The sequence below is a fragment of the Rhododendron vialii genome, chromosome 2a (genome assembly GCF_030253575.1).
Source record: "Rhododendron vialii isolate Sample 1 chromosome 2a, ASM3025357v1".
In the NCBI taxonomy this organism is placed as follows: Eukaryota; Viridiplantae; Streptophyta; class Magnoliopsida; order Ericales; family Ericaceae; genus Rhododendron; species Rhododendron vialii.
The window spans coordinates 4,001,111-4,021,189 of NC_080558.1; the positions used below are offsets into that span (position 1 = coordinate 4,001,111).

The 20,079-nt window shown below is 39.1% G+C and overlaps 3 protein-coding genes across 6 annotated transcripts; 1 reads left to right on the forward strand and 2 right to left on the reverse strand.

Moving 5' to 3' along the window:
• The first annotated feature begins 5,200 nt into the window (after positions 1 to 5,200).
• On the forward strand, positions 5,201 to 8,979 carry LOC131315501 (CASP-like protein 5B3). Of its 3 annotated transcripts, none has more exons than XM_058344594.1 (4): positions 5,214 to 5,626; positions 5,742 to 5,881; positions 8,196 to 8,328; positions 8,664 to 8,979. In XM_058344594.1, exons 2-4 carry the CDS (start codon positions 5,751 to 5,753, stop codon positions 8,856 to 8,858), a joined length of 459 nt encoding a protein of 152 aa, XP_058200577.1. In that variant the 5' UTR covers positions 5,214 to 5,626; positions 5,742 to 5,750; the 3' UTR covers positions 8,859 to 8,979. The 3 variants fall into 3 exon arrangements, with proteins under 3 accessions (XP_058200576.1, XP_058200577.1, XP_058200578.1); XM_058344595.1 differs by having other exon boundaries at positions 5,214 to 5,577; XM_058344593.1 differs by having other exon boundaries at positions 5,201 to 5,881.
• Positions 8,980 to 10,027: 1,048 nt separating this feature from the next.
• Positions 10,028 to 14,488, reverse strand: LOC131315500 (transcription factor bHLH104-like). 2 transcript variants are annotated; one of them, XM_058344591.1, is made up of 5 exons: positions 14,108 to 14,488; positions 13,081 to 13,164; positions 11,841 to 11,918; positions 10,910 to 11,072; positions 10,028 to 10,450 (listed from the first exon to the last, which is right to left on the reverse strand). In XM_058344591.1, exons 1-5 carry the CDS (start codon positions 14,194 to 14,196, stop codon positions 10,196 to 10,198), a joined length of 669 nt encoding a protein of 222 aa, XP_058200574.1. In that variant the 5' UTR covers positions 14,197 to 14,488; the 3' UTR covers positions 10,028 to 10,195. The 2 variants fall into 2 exon arrangements, with proteins under 2 accessions (XP_058200574.1, XP_058200575.1); XM_058344592.1 differs by lacking the exon at positions 11,841 to 11,918 and having other exon boundaries at positions 14,108 to 14,404.
• Positions 14,489 to 15,718: 1,230 nt separating this feature from the next.
• LOC131315502 (electron transfer flavoprotein subunit beta, mitochondrial) lies at positions 15,719 to 19,994 on the reverse strand. The gene is made up of 5 exons (XM_058344596.1): positions 19,769 to 19,994; positions 19,404 to 19,688; positions 18,022 to 18,102; positions 16,723 to 16,817; positions 15,719 to 16,049 (listed from the first exon to the last, which is right to left on the reverse strand). The coding sequence occupies exons 1-5, from the start codon at positions 19,835 to 19,837 to the stop codon at positions 15,824 to 15,826; spliced, it is 756 nt and encodes a 251-aa protein (XP_058200579.1). The 5' UTR covers positions 19,838 to 19,994; the 3' UTR covers positions 15,719 to 15,823.
• Between the last annotated feature and the right edge of the window lie 85 nt (positions 19,995 to 20,079).

Genomic DNA, 20,079 nt, shown 5'->3' on the forward strand with positions numbered 1-20,079 from the left:
TATCGTGCTATGGAACACCATGGAATGGAGTTGTTTTTACTTTTTTTCAGTTGACCCGAAACACCACCATCTAATGGGAAAAAAGGAGAAAGATATATGATCCTTGATCTGTATGAAGAGCAAGATGCGATAATAAAACACACGCCAAGATGGCTGATGTCTTCTACTCAATAATAGTGATTCTAAATCATTTCATTTCCAAGATAAAATAACATTCGCTACCACTTTGCGGCATTCAAGCATTTCTATCCAATATCATCAAACACGTCCATATTTTTTGAGGAAAGGGAAATAGATTCGTAAACAAGCCAAAAGAAACATCACATTCACATAGTACCTTGATAGCAATACTTTGACGATAACACTCAATTCATTTATCAATGAAATCAGCAGGGCATGGTAAAGCGGCAAACCAGACACATGTGGATACCCGCCAGCCACGTGTAAATACATTGCCAATGAAACACATGAGCGCATGGCATACGAGCAAGCTTCCCTACTGCAAGGGTCTTTGAGCACTGCTCGCATTCCTTAACTGGCCACAAACCATCAAAAGCCACTTCCTCTAATGCTCCAATGGATGCTTTCGCGGCAGGTGCGTAGTCCCAAACATCCATTTCCGTCGTAGCCCTGGCAATCCCCTCATCTTCACTCTCACCGGGTAACTGCGACATTCTGATCCCAACATCCACAAGAAGTGGCAATGGCTTCAAGCCCAAGTCCAGCATCGAGCAGCCAAATCTGTGCACCTCGTCTACTATTGAGTCCTTAACACTGTCGTCGGGTACAAATGCCAACAGTAGACAGGTATACATGAGATACTTGAGTTTCTCTCCTGCTAGAAACTCACTGCGGTTCACAGTAAATACAGAACGCACCGTGCCCAGCTTTACTTCGTTGTCGTCTGCATCACTGTCCCCATGATCAGCAAGCTTCCTCAGTTTATGACACATCCGCAGATCAACAAAAAAGCCATCATACTGCCCTTTCTTCTTCTCTGGGACAATGCTATCATCCTGCCGGCAACAATAGGAATACCTAACATCCAAGCCGTTATGATCTGATACCAAAATGTAAAACCAAAATGAATGTGTAAGACAAATCAATATGAAGACGACTAGATGAGCAGTGGAATTCGATAAACCAAATAAAAAAAGGCAGCTGCAAGCATATTATTATGTGACCGTGAACAAAGATTGATCAGTGCCACCGAACATAATGATTTTCGAACATTACCCTTCCCCATCTGATGCTAATTCATCCATTATGCGAAGTAACTTACAGAACAAGGGGACACTCTTTGGGCCTTGGGACACATTTGCAACGAATCCTTTCAATCGCCAACAACGTAAACAAGCCATTAGAGGGATGATATAGTTTGTAGATGAGTGTCCACCACCACAACTCGCCCCTTTGGAAAACCAATTCGCAAAAATAAGCCCATGTAAATTGACAAAGTAGTTCTTTGCAGGCAAACCGGCCATTTCTTTTTAGTTTTGTAGAGAGAGTAAAATATATCAGAAAGAAGGAGGACAAGATGGATGCTAAGGAAGAAATGGTGCTTTTAAAACCTCATTTACCAAACAAACAGAGTTGTTCAATGCTGGGATAAATGCGTTTAGCTACGGTTAGCTATGTAGCAGGGACAAAGACACAGGGAACAACAATTCTTAAAAAACGGGACACGGACTTGGCAGGGACACATTGGATCCACCCATACAATGTAATGTAAACCTACAGGAAACTAACACAGCAATTCACCACTACGGCCTCCCACTTAAATCCCTGGGTGCTATCAAGAGGAATCGAACCCATGGCAGGCGCAGATCCACCCTTACCACTACCTTTACCACTGGGGCAACCGAGGGGCAGGTATATATATTCCCATCCTTAATTGCAAAATGTACATAGTTAAAAACTGTGTTTTCCTCGTATGTAAATCTATACATTGATACAATAACATATACACACACACGTACTCAAGAAATTTTTTAGTGCCGAGCGGGTACCACGTGGTGCCTGCTCATGCATCCGGGCCGTCCATTTCGGTTTTGGACGGCTCAGATGTGCCCGCTTGGACACTACGTCAGCCGGGTGACGTAGTACCCACCTGGCACTGAAAAATTCTCCCTCAACCATGTTCCATCGTGTCCCGTGCCAAAAAATATTAGTAAAAGCTAAGGGCGTGTCGCACATGTATTTGGGCGTGTCCTCACTAGGTCCCCATGTCCGAAACGTGAATACAACGACTTCTAAGAGTGTCGGTGCTTCAAAAGTAATCACACATTATAACCTAAAAAACAATGATCTTCCTGTTTTATTTTCCAGGACAAAAACATAATATCCAAAGCAACAACTGATTCAGAAATCTAAGATCAAGTCTTTAAATGACCCAGCAACTGACACTAGACAAACTCATAACATATAGCAAGAGAAATATCTGATGCAAACAGCAATAGGTGAAAAACTTAAGAGAAACGCATAATCAAAATAGAACGAATGGATAACTGGAAACTCAAATGAATGCCCTTAACGGGTTATATATATAGCATTTGAGAGGTTTCAAATTTGAAATCTTTGTAGGACGTAAACATTTTTTAAGTCTTAAACCTTGACCACCAGACCAATCCCCTGAGATGGTAAAACTAATGAAACCGCTAAGGGCATGAATCTGAAAAGCTCTCTTCGATGGACTACTTTTCTTCTCACATTTTTACTCCATTAAAATGTCACTCACCATTGTCACCAAATAGTTTTGCTTTTAGGCACCAAAATTTGTTTTCAGATGATCATCCCAAAACCATTAGTATATTGCACTATCTAGTGATACAGGGTCCAACCACATTAGACTAATAGGCAGGTCAAAGCCCATAGTTTGTAAAACAATATTGGGCTGGCAGCTCCAAAGCCCACAGCTTGTACATGTCCAACCCATGTTTTAACATAGGACATGATTCGTTATAGATTTCCTACTATTTTTTTTCCCTGAGTAAAAAAAGTTGAGGGGGACACCAGAGTAGCAATCCCTCGGGAAGAGGGCCTCCAACCGTCATGAAATGTTCAGTCAATGAGTCAGTACCTCCCATTGAAGGATCCAAGCTCACTGGGATATTCTTGCGGAGTAACCACTACCCGGGGGAGGATAACCCGTCACCATAGCCCCACCTGGGTGCCAGCTAGACAAGATAAGGACACGCACGACATCTGGTTCATGAGTGTCGTCACCCTACATAGGGTGTGGTTCAAACTCGCGACTGCGTGATGGACTACGATTTGTGCCTCATCCGTCTTGTCAACTGGGCTACCACCTCGGTGGTGTTATAGATTTCGCACTTGATGCTCCAATAATTATTTGATGGTCTTGGAGTGCCGCCACGTTATGCCCCATTACACTTATCTCCACATGTTTCTAAGTGGCCTAGTACTAAGTATATGTATACCATAAAAATGTGCGGTAAATGAAAGTGTTTGGGTACACCACGTAACGATGTCCAAGACCATTATAAAGATCCACACAACCAAGGCCAACGCCAGATCAAAAAAAAAAAAAAAAACCAAGGCCAATGAAAAAGAACATAACCTTGGTTGTTTTTTCGATAATACCCTCTTCACTCACAACGCTCCACTGCAAAATCCTTACCTTTTCACAGTAAAATTCTCATATTTCCTTTGTAAAACAAGGGCAAAATTGTCAACACATGCCCAAAAAGACTTGCACATCCATAAAACCTAAGCTAATAATAACTGAACAAGTCATGACCAGTCGGTAAAATTGCCTATTTTTATAAACCCAAAAAGTTGGCCCAGTAGTCAAGGTGTAGGGTTCGTCCCCGTCAACTCCTTTAGAGCCATTTTACACAGTTTTTAGAATACGAAGTTTTGCTCAGAAATTTAATTGGAAATCCTCACAAGTAGATGATGAGATTGATCCTCCAAATTCTCCCATTATTAATTGAGTTACGTAAAAATTGACCCAAACATATGAGTAATAAATAAAAAAAATTGCCTACTTTATTCATCTTTCACTGTCCACAAAAGATAGAAAAAGGCATAGCGGCTAGAGAAACGAGAATAAATTACTGTTGACGTAAACAAGACAACAATGAAAATGAATACAAAACAAAGTTGATACTACGAATATTTGTCATGTTACGTGGCAATTGGCTCTTACTTGTTCCACTTTTCTGCCTTGTCCATTCTGTAAAAGTAAAAAAAAAATATATATATATATATATATATATATATATATATATATATATATATATATATATAGTCTCCTTCTCCTAAGAACCACCTTAACTTAATAAAATAAAAATCTTTCTTTCCCGATAGAATTTCGATGATCCAAGCCGCTCAATGTGTTCAGAACGTGATTTTAAAGGTACACTCCAGAAATCAGCAAAAAAAAAATGACTTGAAAGGCTTTATCCGAGTAGTTTTTGTTTATTTTTTATCGAACAGTTCAAATAAAAACTGCTCGGATGAAGCTCTTCTCGGTCATTTTTTTTTGCTGATTCCTCGTGGGCACTCTTAAAATCATGTTCTAAACACATTGAGCGACTCGGATCATCGAAATTCGAATGAAAAATGGGAGAAATGGAGAGGTTCTTATTTTAACTAAAATAAAGACCTCCTTATTTGAAAATGACTGTATATATATATATATTTATAAAAGCCTAAAATCAAAGCTCATTTGGCGAAAAAGGAGCAGGGGAAAAAAAGTAAAAGTAGAAACTAATTTTTTATTTCTGGGTTGAATTAAAAAAATAAGGGAAACGAAATATTCCTGTCAGTCAGATCCTTTTTTTTTTTGAAGATCATGCTAAATTTTATAGTATATATGTTTGATTGCAAAATTATAACGTTATGGAATTTTTGTTTGAGCTAAGTCCGATTGGTTGGTGGGTCTGCATCATACCAATTGATCAGGTTTGATATTTGGGGCCATGCTGCAAGAAAATATAATTTCTTGTGAATTTTTTACTCCCGCCCTGAATGACTTATCTTTAACCGGGCTGAGGATAGAATTAATTAAGGGACGCGTAATCAAGTCTGGACACCACTAACCGTCGAACGAAAAAGGGAAGAATTTTTGTTTAGTTAGGAAATCACTTCTGAGTCACATTTAGAAAACCAGATTTTCAACCCCAAAAAAGAACGAAATTTCAAAAACCAGTTTATATTTTGCTGTTTCTTTCTTGCGCCTCCATTATTGCCTTCTGCTGCACCACCTCTCTCTCTCTCTCTCTCTCTCTCTCTCTCTCTCTCTCTCTCTCTATATATATATATATATATATATATATATGATTTCTTGAATTTCAGCTTCTTATTTCAGTTTTTTCTGTTTCCACACTTTTTCTTTTTGCAAGTGGGGTTTCTTGATTTTCTTTTTCTAACTTTTCAGTTTTCTCCCTCAAAGTTTTGCTTGAAACTTCATTTTCCAAGAGGACCACCTGTTCCTTCCCTTTCTCTCTCTTCATGATTTTGTTCCCACCAAGGAAAGTTTTCCAACTTCCAAGCAATATTTTCAATTTCATCAAAAATAAAAAAATTAGTTTCAGTTGATTAGTTTAGCAGGTGGGTTCTGGGTTTTCTTTTTCTTTCTTCTAACCTCTATCTGCTAAAGGTTAGGTCGAAACGGTCTTTGCATTTTTTGGTTTTTTTTTTCTTTCTTAATAAAATTGGATCTTTATATGATTTTGACGTGTGGGTAAAGGATTTGAGTTCTTATTGGATTCTAGAGAGAGAAAATGAAGGATTTCGCGGGCACTCCAGGGACTATTACTGGGCTTGTCCTTAGGGTTTCTCAGTGTTTGTTTGCAGCAGGTTCAATTGCTTCTATGGCTACTACCAACAACTTCTTCAGTATCACAGCCTTCTGGTATTTATCGCTATTTTCTTCATTGTTGATGAATTTGCTTCTTCAGAAGATTTGAGTTTCTCTTTCTGTTTGTTGCTTGGCGAAACTTTTTGGTTGTGTGTTCTGTGCATCAAAAGGCATTTATGGATTGAAATTTGACAATCTCATACTTGGAATTTTTGGAAAAGTTTGATCTTTTAGAAGAATTAGAAAATAATAACCGGAGACAAGCCGAATTTTGTGTGGATTAATTCATTAATTGTTGATCAATTTACTCTTTGCATTGGGATTAAGCCTTGTTTGGATCCTCTGATTGTGAACTGGACAATGCTGTAGTTACATGCAGCAATGTTATGATTCTAGGGACCAGTTTCAGTTATTCATTGAGGTGAGAGAAAAATATGGTAAAGATCCAAAATCATCAGCATTTGCGATCTCCTTTGCCTGTAACTAGGCTAGAGATTCTACTTCGATGACACACGGAACACTTCAGTCCGTAGACATTCCCGCCTATGGGTTATCTTACGCTGTAATCTGCACATGGTTTGCTGCAGATAGTACCTCTCTAAAACGGTTTGCTGCAGATAGTACTTACAATCTAAAAGTAGTACCTCTCGAAAACCATTTTAGACCAGTACTATTTGTAGATTGTTGGAAAAAAGTTTTTGACCCGTTCAATCTAAAACTGTTGGTTGCAGATAGATTGTTGGAACACATGGTTTGCTGCAGATAGTACTTCTCCAAAAATAGTACCTCTCGAAAGCTTTAAACTACATTGTTTATGGAAGATGTTGATTCATTTAATCTGCACATGGTTTGCTGCAGAAACAGCATCAACCATTTGTAGAGGGTCATTTTGCTTGAAAAACTTGGGCAGACACTTGCCCTTTTATGAGCGTACTCTATCTTTGGCCGTATGAGTTTTTGAATAATTTGGCAAAGATTTCTACCTGCTTATGTTGTCGTAGTAACTTTAAGTGGAATACGTCGCTTTCCATTAGTGCAAATTATGGTCGTATTGTGGAGAACCGTCTTTACTGAAATTTGCTTCTCATAATCATTAATGCAGTTCTTGATTACTTTTAATGTTTGTTCATTTCTGATTTCGTTGTTTCATGTGGGCCCACTCACCCATCCAACTTTTCGCATTTTAAATCGTTCTGTTTTTATGACCTGTATTCATTAACTGCTAAGCAAAACTTGATAAAATAACGAATGGTGATTTCACTTCATTACATACCACTCCCTCGAGTTAGAGATACACAACTTTGCGCAAACCTCCAAAAGAGGCAAACTTCGCTTTTTTCCCCAGATGGCTACCTCTCTAAAACTGTGTCCACTGTCCAGCACTTCTTGAGCGGGTCTAAATTACAAATCAGAGTCTTTAACCATACTGTCCGGACAAGTCAGCTACACTTCTTGAACCCCGGAAACATGTCCTATGCGATGAATCTCTGCAAGCAGAGTAATTCATTAAAAAAATTAACCACTGCATCGGAGAGGTCAGACCTAGAGACCCGATTCAGTTTTTGTGTTCATCATCTTACTTCATTCAAAACTCAGAGCATCAATAATGCACAAATCCCAGAAAATACTAGGAAGTAACAAATCTTGGAACTATGACTGCTGTCCTTGGATTACAATATTGCGATGCTGCTATTGTCTGGGGCAGAATGCGAAAGAAGCAGCTAATTCCGGACAAAGAACCAGTGCTGTTGTTCGTTGAGAGGGAACTTAATGTACATGTTATTGATACAAATGATTGCTACACTTGATGTTGTCATGACGTAAAGATTCAACTGATGGTTCAGGGAAAATGGGAGTAACTTTGTCAGAGTGTATATTCTATAGTACAGCCTTATAGATGCAGTTTAGCAGTCAAGTGACACAAACTGAATCAAACATAAAGCTATGTTGGTCAAACGTTGTTTGATCAGCTCACTTAAAGTATTTGCAGTCATCTCCTTTCTTGTTTTGATTTTTAGGTGTTGGAATTTTTTTTTGTTTTTGTATTAGTTACGTGCTTTTTACTATTAAGAGTTGCATACATGTAGAGTCTCAATATATTGTCACTGTATGCTAACTACAGTCCTGAGTCTTCGGTTGCCGTAATTACCAAACCAAACTAGATTCACGAGTACCAGTCTTGAACTGTGGAAATGTTCTTGAAATATGTGGTTCTAATGCTTGTTTGGGCATCCTTAGTTCTGTTTGTTTGGTGAAGTTTTTAGATGAAAGTGGTTTTGACATAGAATTGTCAACATACTTCCTTCTTCTGAATAATATTCACCATGCACCAGCACAATTGTTGCTATAATTGATGCTGTGTTTGCAGTTACTTGATTGCTTCAATGGGTTTGCAAATCATTTGGTGTTCTGGACTTGCGTTCTTGGATGCATATGCCTTGGCAAAGAAGAAGGTGCTCCACAATCATGTCCTCGTCAGCCTCTTCGTCGTTGGAGACTGGGTCAGCCTCTCTAAATCCATTACTTATTGTCATAATCACGTATAAAACTAGGCATGGGTGTTATCATGGGATACATAATCCTGCAGTAACTTGTCCCAAGGAGGGTATTTAGTCATTTGGACGCCAGAAATTATCTTGGGATAAGTTGTCCCACCTCCTCCCCTGGGACAACGTAATTCTGCGTATCTGTGATAAAACGGCTGCATGTTCAGGATTAGTTGTCAAACATCAAGAAACATTCCTAGTATTTCGGTTTGACTAATAAAGATGCATCTCTATTTAACCAATGAAGACAGCTATCCAGTTTCTTTCTTGTTTCATTATTTTTTTTGCAGGTTACAGCAACACTATCCCTCGCTGCCGCTTCTGCTTCAGCCGGTGTGACGATGCTGTACTTTGCTGATGTGGCAAACTGCAGATTAGGACACGAATGCCTTAAGTACCAAATTTCGGTTGCTTTTGCATTTTTGAGCTGGATAACAATAGCCTTGTCATCCCTAATTATGTTTTGGCTTTTGGCTGCTGGATAGATCCGTAGTAGTTTTGGTTTTTCGGTTTTCGTGATGTGTATAAGAAAAGAGAGTAAACAAGAGACCGATGGAGCCGATAGCTGAAACATGTTTTTGTTTCCAAATTTTGGAAGTTTGAGCAGCAAAGTGTGTCACACCTGAATATTGGTACATAAGGAAGATGTGGCATGGTGATCCAAGTTTACTCTTCAGCATATGAGAGACCAATATGAAATGCACATGAAATATTTGATTCACTTAAGAAACTCAATAGGAGCAGCAAAATTGCTTCAACTCATCATTCTTGGCATTGGCACATGAAAGATTCTTCATTAAGAGAAAGGAAAAGGAAAATAAAATGTAAAAGAGATCCAACTTTCTCAGGTACTACTACTACTATATAGGAAGGCAATGAGATAGAATCTTTCTACCTTGTTTTTCCTCTCGAAATTCAAAATCCAAGCACTACAAGTCAATGGAACGAAGCTCAAAGGCTGAAGGAAGGCCGAGATGAAGCCTGTGCGGAGCAAGCCTGCACTGGCTGAGATTATAAAAATGTGCTCCGGCACTCGCTGAGATGATAAAAATGTCGACACCGATCGGATGAGTTTGAAAACTCCAGCGTTAAGGCAACACACAGATTGCAAAAATTAACAAAAAAGAAACTACTACTATAAAGCAAAGAGTGAAAATATTAAGTGGCTTCTTTGTATTCTGTGTTTGGAACGCAAAGAGCTGTGCAATCCCAGCTGTCAAAAAACGTTTTTAACGGTTCGATTTTGTTGAAAGACTCTTGGCAAGAAGGAATTATTATTTCCAGAAAATAGTCTTTTCAAAATCTAAACCACTTATTGCTGAGATGAATGAACAAGATGAGATCTATTGCAGAGAAGTCGGATCCATTGGAAAAACATCTCTGGGATCTCCAACCACACTTCAAATCTTCATTTCGAAGAATCTTCCTCTTCCAACCATATTTCATTTGAATTCTTCAAAACAATGAACCATTTTTTTATTTTTCAAAACAAAGAACCATTTTTCAAAACAATGTCAACGTATAGTTCAAGGTGCTTCATTGATTCTCAGTTCAACACTACCCACTTGTCAAAATCAAGTCAAAAACCAAAAATAGTGTAAGCGAAAAACAAATTTCTAGCTTTGTACGAACTAGAATCAAAGAGAGAAGTAAATTCTTTCCAACAACTTTCTAGATTCATTCTAGCCAAACAATCAGGGAACATTCCACAGTTGGTCAAAATACTAGCAGCAATATTTACAAGTTCAACGGGAAAAAAAAAAACTGATTACTAGGAACATTAAGCATCCAGGAATAGTGCACAAATTCGTAAGACTATTTTCTAAGCAGCAGGAGGCCTGAGTTCTCGATCCTGTGTTGTGTCAAGAACATTTGGCGGTAGATATTGCCACATCGGAACATATCCATAGCTGGGGAAAACAGCCATCTTGTTTGCCGCAGCATGATATGCCGCTGCTGGATGAGGGGCTGGCAAAAACCCAGGAGGTGAGACAGTCATAGCTTTCAGCTGCTGCTCTATCCTTTCTTTGTCCTCCTTCAGCACCACTTTCTCTTCACGAAGTTCATTCTTCTCGGCCTGTTTCAGAGGCAGACTATTAGAATGACAAATCCAGAAGGGTCTTGAATAGCTCGCTGTAACGATATCAATTTATTGCCTGAGGGCTCAAAGCACGCCATGATGGCATTAAAAATGAACAATACATAACAAACACTTCATTCGTGGCTATTTTTCTCCACTGTGTCTCCGTAGTCAATGTGGAAGGACTAAGAATTGGACTTCTACAGATACTGATTATAAGTGAAGGAAAATCTGAAATGATAACAGGAGCAAAAATAGTACGACTGGCCATGAAGAATGGACAGTGCCGAAGGTCATGTCAAGATTTCAGACACTAACACACTTCAGACAGGTATCCGATATGTGACATAGGCAAAGGCATGTTCTAATAACAGGCAAAGCATATCATGCGCCAGAATACATAACAAAAATGAGCGACGCTTCACTCAAAAAGAATGCTGCATAAATAGAACCAACCTTTAAACTTTTTATCTCTTCTACAAGTTTCTCATTTGTCTCTTTGGATTCTTGAGATTCAGCTCGCAGCTGGTTCACAACTCGGATGGCGTCCCCAAGTATGGCCAACTTGTCATTTTTGGGAGGTCTCCCAGGTTCCAATAAGGAGCTCAACTCTACAAACCTGCACAACAGACATCATTCATCATTTAAAAATCACCAGAGAGCTACAACGTGAGAACTCTGTATAAGAGGACCACTACATGAATAACCTTTTTCCCTTCACATGAACGGATTCTACAAACAATTACTTTTGCCTGGTATACAATATAAGTTGATTACGTTGCTGCACATCGCAAGTGCTACATTACATGGACTTGGGCTTGGGCATGGGTGTTAGATTGGGTACATGTCCAAGTAGTCAATTCTTCTAACACCTATGTTGAAGGACATAGAAAGTAACTACACAACTACGAGTTTAGTGTCCGTCAATTTAATTTTTGTGGGTACTACTACTTGGTTTGTTAAAGAGTAATAATATGATGCATTCTATGCACTATATGACCTTGTCTTGTGTTTTCATACAATCAGTTAGAGAAAACAATCAATCTAACAGAGATCACAAGGCAAGCTGCTCATCAAATTGCAAGCATCACATTAATTTTCTCCTTTCATACCAACTGCACAACCAGGAAGTAAAGATATCTATAATTTTTGCAGAATGCCATGCCCTCTTTACCATTGGCATTAAGTCGCGTGCGTTTAATTTCTTAGTAAAACAGGATTTCATGTATCAATACTCACACTGGACATTGGATGAAAACTGATTAAGAAAAAGTGAGGTTTTTCTTGTAATTACAAGACATAACAGATTTTCTTCTGATAATTACTAAAAAGAATTCCAAATTGACTATTGAAACAACATAAAGATCCAATTCAATGAGATGCTTGCCTCTCGTTCAATTTTTCTCTCCGTAATCTCTCACGACAGGCTTTCGTCCCCAATCTGCTACATGAAATATTCCGTGCTCTGAGAAGTAATCATCAAGACAAACTCATCAAGAAAAACTAAGTACATGGAACAAACAATGTGTATGACGTTGGAAAAAATTGAGAAGCAACGAAAATAAACAAGTAGAACCAACACAGCTCAAAGTGTCCAAAGCAAAGTCATTGTGCACAACTTGGGGATCATCATAGTGGCCAAATGAAACAACCATTAAACTACCACCAGTCTCATCCAGATATCATCTAATCTCTATACAACAATGTCTTAGGAAAGCAAAAAACCTTTGCCAGCAAAGACAAAAGTCATCAAGTTCACAAAGGTGCAGAATCATCAAGTTCACAAAGGTGCAGATATTATGAGGTATATTCTTCAAAGCATGAAGAAAATCATGTCATCCTGAACATGTAGTGAAATGAATCTTCAAGGTAACCAAAAACATCCTGCAAAGCTCAAGGAATCCCCAACAGAATGATTTAGAATACCGAATCATCAGTTGAAAAAAAATATCTGACTCTTGAATTGTCGAAGCAAGAATCCCGCACGTCATGGTCTTGAATACCAAATCATTAGAGTTTCCAATATATGAACACCATATGAGAAAGGTGAATCAATTTAAAAAATGATCATATATGAGGCATTTCACTTCTCAGATTCCACACACAACCCCCCAAAATTATTGAAAGATATATGAACCCCTGCAAGTAGTCTTCTTACCAAAACAACCAGCGCACACCCCCAACCACTAAAGAAAACTATGTTTATTGTATCACGGCTACACTATCCTCAGATACCTATGAGCCATCGTAAAAGGTTAAGCAAATTGTGGGTCAAAACGAGTTCTTAGTGGTAATCATACATTTGGTAGGCAAAATTATTTATTTTGAGCTTGACAATAAGAGCCAACATTGCCGTCATAAAAGAAGAAAAGGAAAAAAGAGCCACAAATTCTTACCGATGCATTTAACATAACGGACAACTCTGTCTATTTCCCCTTTTGATGGTAAAGTTTCATCCATGCATTCTTTATGCCATTTAAACCAAACAAGTTCTTTTCAGATCGCTAAGTAGTGATATATGGAGTTTCATCATTAATTCTCAAGTTTACCAACACAAGCAACACGAAGCTTTTAAGAACTGCGATAGGAGAAGTACAGTGCCCCGATTACAAAATGTAACCGAATACCTTTTCTTTGGGCATTCTTTCTCTATACAATCCTCATCTTGTAGCATTGGCTCAGTAAGTGAAAAATCAGCTTGCACATCAGCACTGTCATGAAACAAGCAATCACATCACATCGCAAGTAAGAAACATTGTTATAGATGACAAAAAGGTATTTCAACTCCATATTTGCATATATACATATCTCCTTGGCTTACAACACATTGATCTTAATATCCTCGTTTCAACTACACTCATTTTTCCCTAAAGCATCGCTGGCCTTTTAGTAACGTGTGTTCTAAAATGCCCCTTCCAATTTTTGTAAGTCCAACTACCCCATGCTCAAGAAGAAGCCCTCCACTTATACCTACTCTACTTATTTGGGTACATCATTTGGAATTGCACCGCCCTCACTAATAGTGGAACCTGACGAAAAACTTCACTTTTTGAATCTCATGGTTTTTGAATAGTCGACCATCAAATTTACATTCCATTTGTTCAGTTTAATTCTTATTAAACCAACCACTTTAAATTCCAATGCTTCTCTCCAAATTGTAAATTCTAATTCAACCCTCGCTCATCGCCTAAACAAGTGTCAAGTAATTTTATTTCCCTTCACCCGCTTTTTCCTCAATAAATCTACGAGTCAAACATAACACAACAAATCCCAACTAATTCCCCGATTCCTTCAAAGTAGGCCCTTCCGCTTCTGCTCTTAATTCCCACACTGCGTTTGCGCTCTCAATCCTTGCCCTCCTGAATTCTATTGCTATTCAGATATTTTTACAAGACGCTCACGCACGCTCATCTCAATCAATCATCTTCCACGCGCTCAAACACGATGAAGTTCCACATTCCACTAACACAAAAACAGATCACACCCAAATCTAATTGACTTTTCAAATCAAAATCCAAACTTTTTTATGGGTAAGCATGAAAATCCTTCTTCTTTTTTCCGGTAAGCATCAAAATCCAAACTTTAGAGAAATAAACCGTTTATACACAATTTGACATACGTTTTTGCGTAATCAAAGCATGATAAAATAAATACCTTTGGCTTCCCCAATAGAGATCGGTCGATGGAACATCGTCGACGATATAATCGAGAAGATCCCAACTGGTACCATCAAACGGGTCCATAATTCAGGTTCAACAAACCGAAAGAACTCTAGAATTCTTCGATTGGATCAGTTGTTCGATTCATCCGATCATGAATGGTGGTCCGAGGTGGAATCGAAGTCTCCTGTTAGACTTTTCGATGATGAGAGAGAGAGAGAGAGAGTCAGGGGTTCATCATACGGGAGTTGAGAGGAGGAGCCAATCGTGTTGGAACACGTGGAATGCTGGTCAATGATTAGCATCGTTTTGCGATATGTTTCGCCGCATCCTCCGGAAAATTATTCGATACTCCGAGAATACACTTCCTCCTCTCATATAATATGTGGAAGCGCTACTCCGGTATTATACCTCCTTTTCACATATACATGTGGAGTCTACACGGGTCCAAATATACGCTTCACATATTATGTGAGGCAAGAGAGTATACTTTCGGAGTAGAGTACTGAATAATTACCCCCGACAAGTCCAGGTGATTGGTGATCCAATGGGTCTCTCTCTTTTTTTCTTTTTTTTTATCAGATTGTATTTATTTCGATTGACAGTAAATAAAGATGAAGCCATTGAGATATGCAGAATATAAATCTTGCCGCCACGACGTATGGAGTTGCGGCCATAGGGTTATAGAAGGACAAACATTTGCGTCCACTTCTCGACAACATCGTGGCCGCAAACTACTACTCCCTCTGTCTCTTTTTAACTGTCCAACTTTGTAAACCCAATTTTATGAAGATAATCATTATACGTCAAACAATCTAACTATCAACCACTATCTTTTATAGACATCATCCTTGCACTTTTTTCTCTAACTATCAACCACTATCCTTTATAGACATCATCCTTGCACTTTTTTCTCACTAGCATTTCATAAAGGCATATACTCAAAAGGGTCCAACGAGAAATTTTTCAACCTTGCGACCACCCCACTAATTTTTCAGCTTAGAATAGAAATGCAGAATTAGAAGTTTACAAAATTGCTACCCTTGTAATGATCAAAAAAATAACAATTAGCACCATCATGTTCTTCATTATTCTTCCTCGTTTAAGCGAGGGGCGGCCCCATAATTTTAATTCAGCGACAAAGAAAATTTAAAAAAAAAAAAATCATTCAGCAGAGTAGTATTTGTTTTGTTATACTATGGAGTATTAATCTACATACTCATCAGTATTAAAGAGAATATTTCTATAATTTGATTTCATACAAATGAGCCAATGCAGATACTACTAGACAAATTCATTGTAACATGGAGGATACCCAAGAACAGTAGCAATTTTTTGTCTCTGTGAATTAGGGAAAATCCTTCGTTCTATTTTTGTTTTGGATCAACCCTACTTCTAAATTTGCCTCGTCTTAATTGGCGGGTGAGATTTTTGTTTTGGATCAACCCTACTCCTAAATTTGCCTCGTCTTAATTGGCGGGCTCACCGCGAGCCTCAACTTTTAATGTCAGACCATTCATCTCGCAGCTTACGCCGAATAATTGATCATCCACGCAAAAAATTGTTTGGAATAACCATATATTCTGTAGTTGCATTATCGTATGACGTTTGTTGGAAACTAAAATAGACAACTTCTAGAATAGTTCATCCTTTTATTGATTGGCACAAAATTGATTGTTACACAGACTCAAGTAGGAGGGTGAAATATTAATCAGATGACGCGAGCTTCATTTTTCAGCTTGTCAATCAACTCATCCACAGAAGAAACCATAACCCCTGATTTTCTCTTGGGTGGTTCAGTAACTTGAATGATCTGCAAGTCGGATTTGATTTCCACATTCAACTCCTTGGGAGTATATTTCTTAATGACCTTCGATTTTGCTTTCATTATGTTTGGGAGTGTCGCGTACCTTGGTTGGTTTAATCTCAGATCAGTCCTGCATGAGAACATAGTTGATCAGTAGCCATAAATCTCAAAAAAAAAAAAAGTTCAAGGATGCGTTTGGACTTCGAATTGTGGGGGATTTTGGCAAGGGGAAGATACTGAATAAATTCGCATGCTTTTTCCTGTCCATTTTTGTTTTCCTTTAAGACATACCTCTCAACAAGTCCAAGATCCAAAGTTCCAAACACGTCCCAGGGAATGATGAGGACACAGAGGCACAGATATGGACTTGCTAGTGAAAAGTCATTAGTTGCATCCACCTTTTTTCTTTTGAGGAAGAGATCCGGTATCTAAAAGCTACTCCACTACTTAAAAACTGGCAATCAAGATTTCTAACTGAAATCATCTTTGGAGACGGAAAGAATGCTAACAAACTCAAAAAGTAATCATCAACCTTCAGCTGGACATGATCATTTCAGGGGGGGTTTTTTGGCAGTATTTACTTCAGAGAAAGATGCATCGTATACCCAACTCCGCATTTTAAGGGCTAATAGCCGCATATAACTTGTCATTTGTTCAGAATTGTAACAGAAGTAGCAATTACACCTTGCAATATTGCTGAAGAACCCCTTATGTCAACAATTTCGGAGCAATTGTGTAAATGATATGAGCAGTACAGGGAAGGGGAGCGGCAGAGGGAGAAGAATTAGGGATCAGAAGCTAACGTGATTACTGCAGGTAAATCTAAGCACAAGGTCTCCAGGCCACCATCCACCTCTCTGTCCACTGTCACTTCTTGTTTTTCTTTGTCCAGCACAACCTAAGGAAACCATCAGTAAGTAATGGAGGAAATGATAAGATTAAATCAAGCTTTTTTAAGAGGAAAAAAACGAATTCCTCTTTTTAAAATGCAAAGTACAAATCATAAATGCTGCAAATAAGCATTCAGACAACTACTCAACAACTTGTTGCAACATGAGACGAGAATAAACCAATGCACGACCACTAAAACTGTTTCAGAGGGTTCTTTAAACGAGGAGACTCTGAAGCCCAGACATTTTGATCCAATTCAAAAGAGGCAAACAAGAACAAACACAATTCAATATTACTCCGTTGGGTTTGGCACTCATGTGGTCATGGGTTCGAGGCATGCCGATGCCCCCTTGCTCCCATTTGAATCCCATGATCCGCCTCTTTCATTCTTTGGCCTCGGGTGGGGCGGTGCGGACCTATAGATTTTGGGTCTCCTTCAGAGGGCCCCGCTGCAGGTCTGGAGTCCTATGGCTGCGCCCAGGGGAGGGTTGCTACGCCTCGTTGCCCCCTCCTCAACCCTTTTTAGTAGCCAAAAAAAAAGACTCCACAACATAATACTATATAGTGGGCAGTCTTACCAACATCATTTTTCTCCAGAATTTTAAACGAAATCATGTGACTTTTGTGGTCCTTTTATTTCAAAGAAAGACACTCCTCATTATGGTTCATGAACTTAAAGGGACAGTACCACATTGTACGAGTTCTTTGCATGAAGTATCTGTTTCTGAATGAGTGATTATCAGGATCTGCAGACATCATTTTGGAAGATCCTATAGCTGCTTTTTGGGCTTCTATTGCCTTTGTATGATCATCAATGAGGGGATCTGGGTCATCCATCGAGCACTACAGTGATTTCTAGCCACCGTATAACAGAAAAAATCCCAATTCATCATGGCAGATTGGTGGCAAAGGCCACTAACAAGGTTCAGCCCACTGACTGTCTGGTGCGCGATTGGACATTGCAAATTGGCAGATTGGATACAAACCTGATCTTGCTAAGTTCAAATATGTCCAAAGCTGCAAGTTTTAGCAAATAACGGGAAAGGCTCATCTCAAAAATAGCCACCGAAAAGGCTCGTTTGGAAAGTAAAATGAAAGTAGAATGGAGAAATGGACTCAAACTTGAATAGCTTGATTGAGCACCAAATGGAAAAAATACCACAATTTGTAATTCGAAGAGGAAAATAGAATTTATGCATAAACCAGATTACCTTGGAAGCAAAAGTCCCTTGCGGCCAGTTGAGAAGCCCTGCCAACATTTGGCCTGTTTGATTGCAATCATCATCGATGGCCTACAGATGAATCTCGACGTCAGGACATAAGTTACTAAAACATTTTCAATAAAAATAAGTTCAAGGAATCAATGACCATACACCAAACTAATGTGATCGATCGATCGTCTAGAGAGCTGTCTATCCAACGTCCAGCAAAGTACAAAACCAGATCCAAAATCAATCCTATGCTTCAATTGGGTACATCAAACTAAAGGGAAAATCAGACCAAGTCTCAATTCTATTCAAAATACACTTTAGGGTCCAGAATCAAACAAGGAACGCCGCTTCAGCTGAGTCCGTGGGCACGTATGAAAAGTAAATGACACACTTACTGCAGTGATACTCCCAAAGAAGATGGTCAACAGAAATCAAACATAATCGGGGGACAACGATATCACCAAACTCACATCAAAGCAGGAGCTGCCTCAAATTGAAAACAACCTAATTGAAGGAAACAACGTGATTTGAGGTTGATACAAAATTTTGGGAATATTGTAGAAATGGTCAGTCAACCGACCAATCAAGATCATAAGATTAAATACAATGAATACTGAAAGCATAGAGACACCCCTTCAAGTGAATGAAATATGTAAAGACAAAGAGATAGCATACATAATACATCTGTATGTATTTCAAGACCGCATAGCGTGCATATGTGTGCTATCCTCACATACTGCATCACTGTATGTGTTAGTACTCTTTTACATAGATCATAGATGTCAAACATTCACATAGGGCATGTTTCTTTGACCATTGCATAGGATTATCTATTAAATGTGACCATATATCTGATATTCAGTTAAAATTTAACAGTTCGGATTAAGTAGTCATCAGACTCTATATCCCACGAATTGGATGTACAGTACCAAGATGATACCATATTATTAGTGCGAGGGAACTACCTATTAGTATATCTCTGCACTATTAGTTCTAGGTGCGATAAACGAGCCAAACGACCCAAGTTTAGTTACTCAAGCTGGGCTCGAATTTTTAATGAGCTTCAAAATCTGCCCAAATTTAGCTTGTTCATGAGACAAGACGATCCCGAACAAGTTTTAACCGAGCCGAACACAAGCCAATCTCGAGTAGCTTGAACTTTTTATAAATCATAAGCCAAAAGAACCGAGTTACCACTCTTGTTCGAGCTTGGTTTGAAAGCTTAACAAGCTTAAAAAATGTTCAAGCTTGATCTTGAACGAGCTTCGAACAAATGAACACGAGCTAAGACTCGAGTAGCTTAGTTCGTTTATCAGCGTTCAATCAAACAAACACAGCCTTATAAACTCCATTTACATGACGAGAGTCGAAATTTAACAAACCTGTTTTCCGAGGATAAGAATCTGGGGTTTCTCGACCTCGACCAGGGCCCTAAGCAGCTTGGCAACCGAGAGCGGGTAGAGCGTCTCCTTCGTCTCCACGTGTATCCCCCTGTCGGCGCCCATGGCAAGTCCCGTGCGCAGAGTATCGACGCACTGCTGCGGGCCCATGCTGACGGCGACCACCTCCGACGCCCGACCCGACTCCCGGATCCGGAGCGCCTCCTCCAAGGCTATTTCGCAGAACGGGTTCATCGACATCTTTACGTTTGTGGTCTCGACGCCGGTCTGAAACGGAAATGGATGAGGAGAGAGAAATCGAACTGGGAATTAATTAGAAGTGGGGGATTTGGAGGGGGTTTGTTTACCTTGTCGGGTTTGACGCGGATCTTGACGGCGTAGTCGACCACCCGCTTTATGGCTACCATTATCTTCATTTTTCTGGTTTGGATTTTGGGTTTGGGTTGCCCTGTCACGGGGGTGAACGGTGGGGGGTGGTGGGTATGGGAGAGACGTCTGGTGGTAGTGTGGTAAGAAGAAATAGGAATTATTTTACGGAACGGTTACGAGTACCCCTGAAAAAACGGGAGACTTAAAAGTTCGGCATTATTGTCCTCTTCGCTTATTGATTTCTATCGTGTCTTTTTCAACAACTTGTAAATTCATCATTTTCATACTT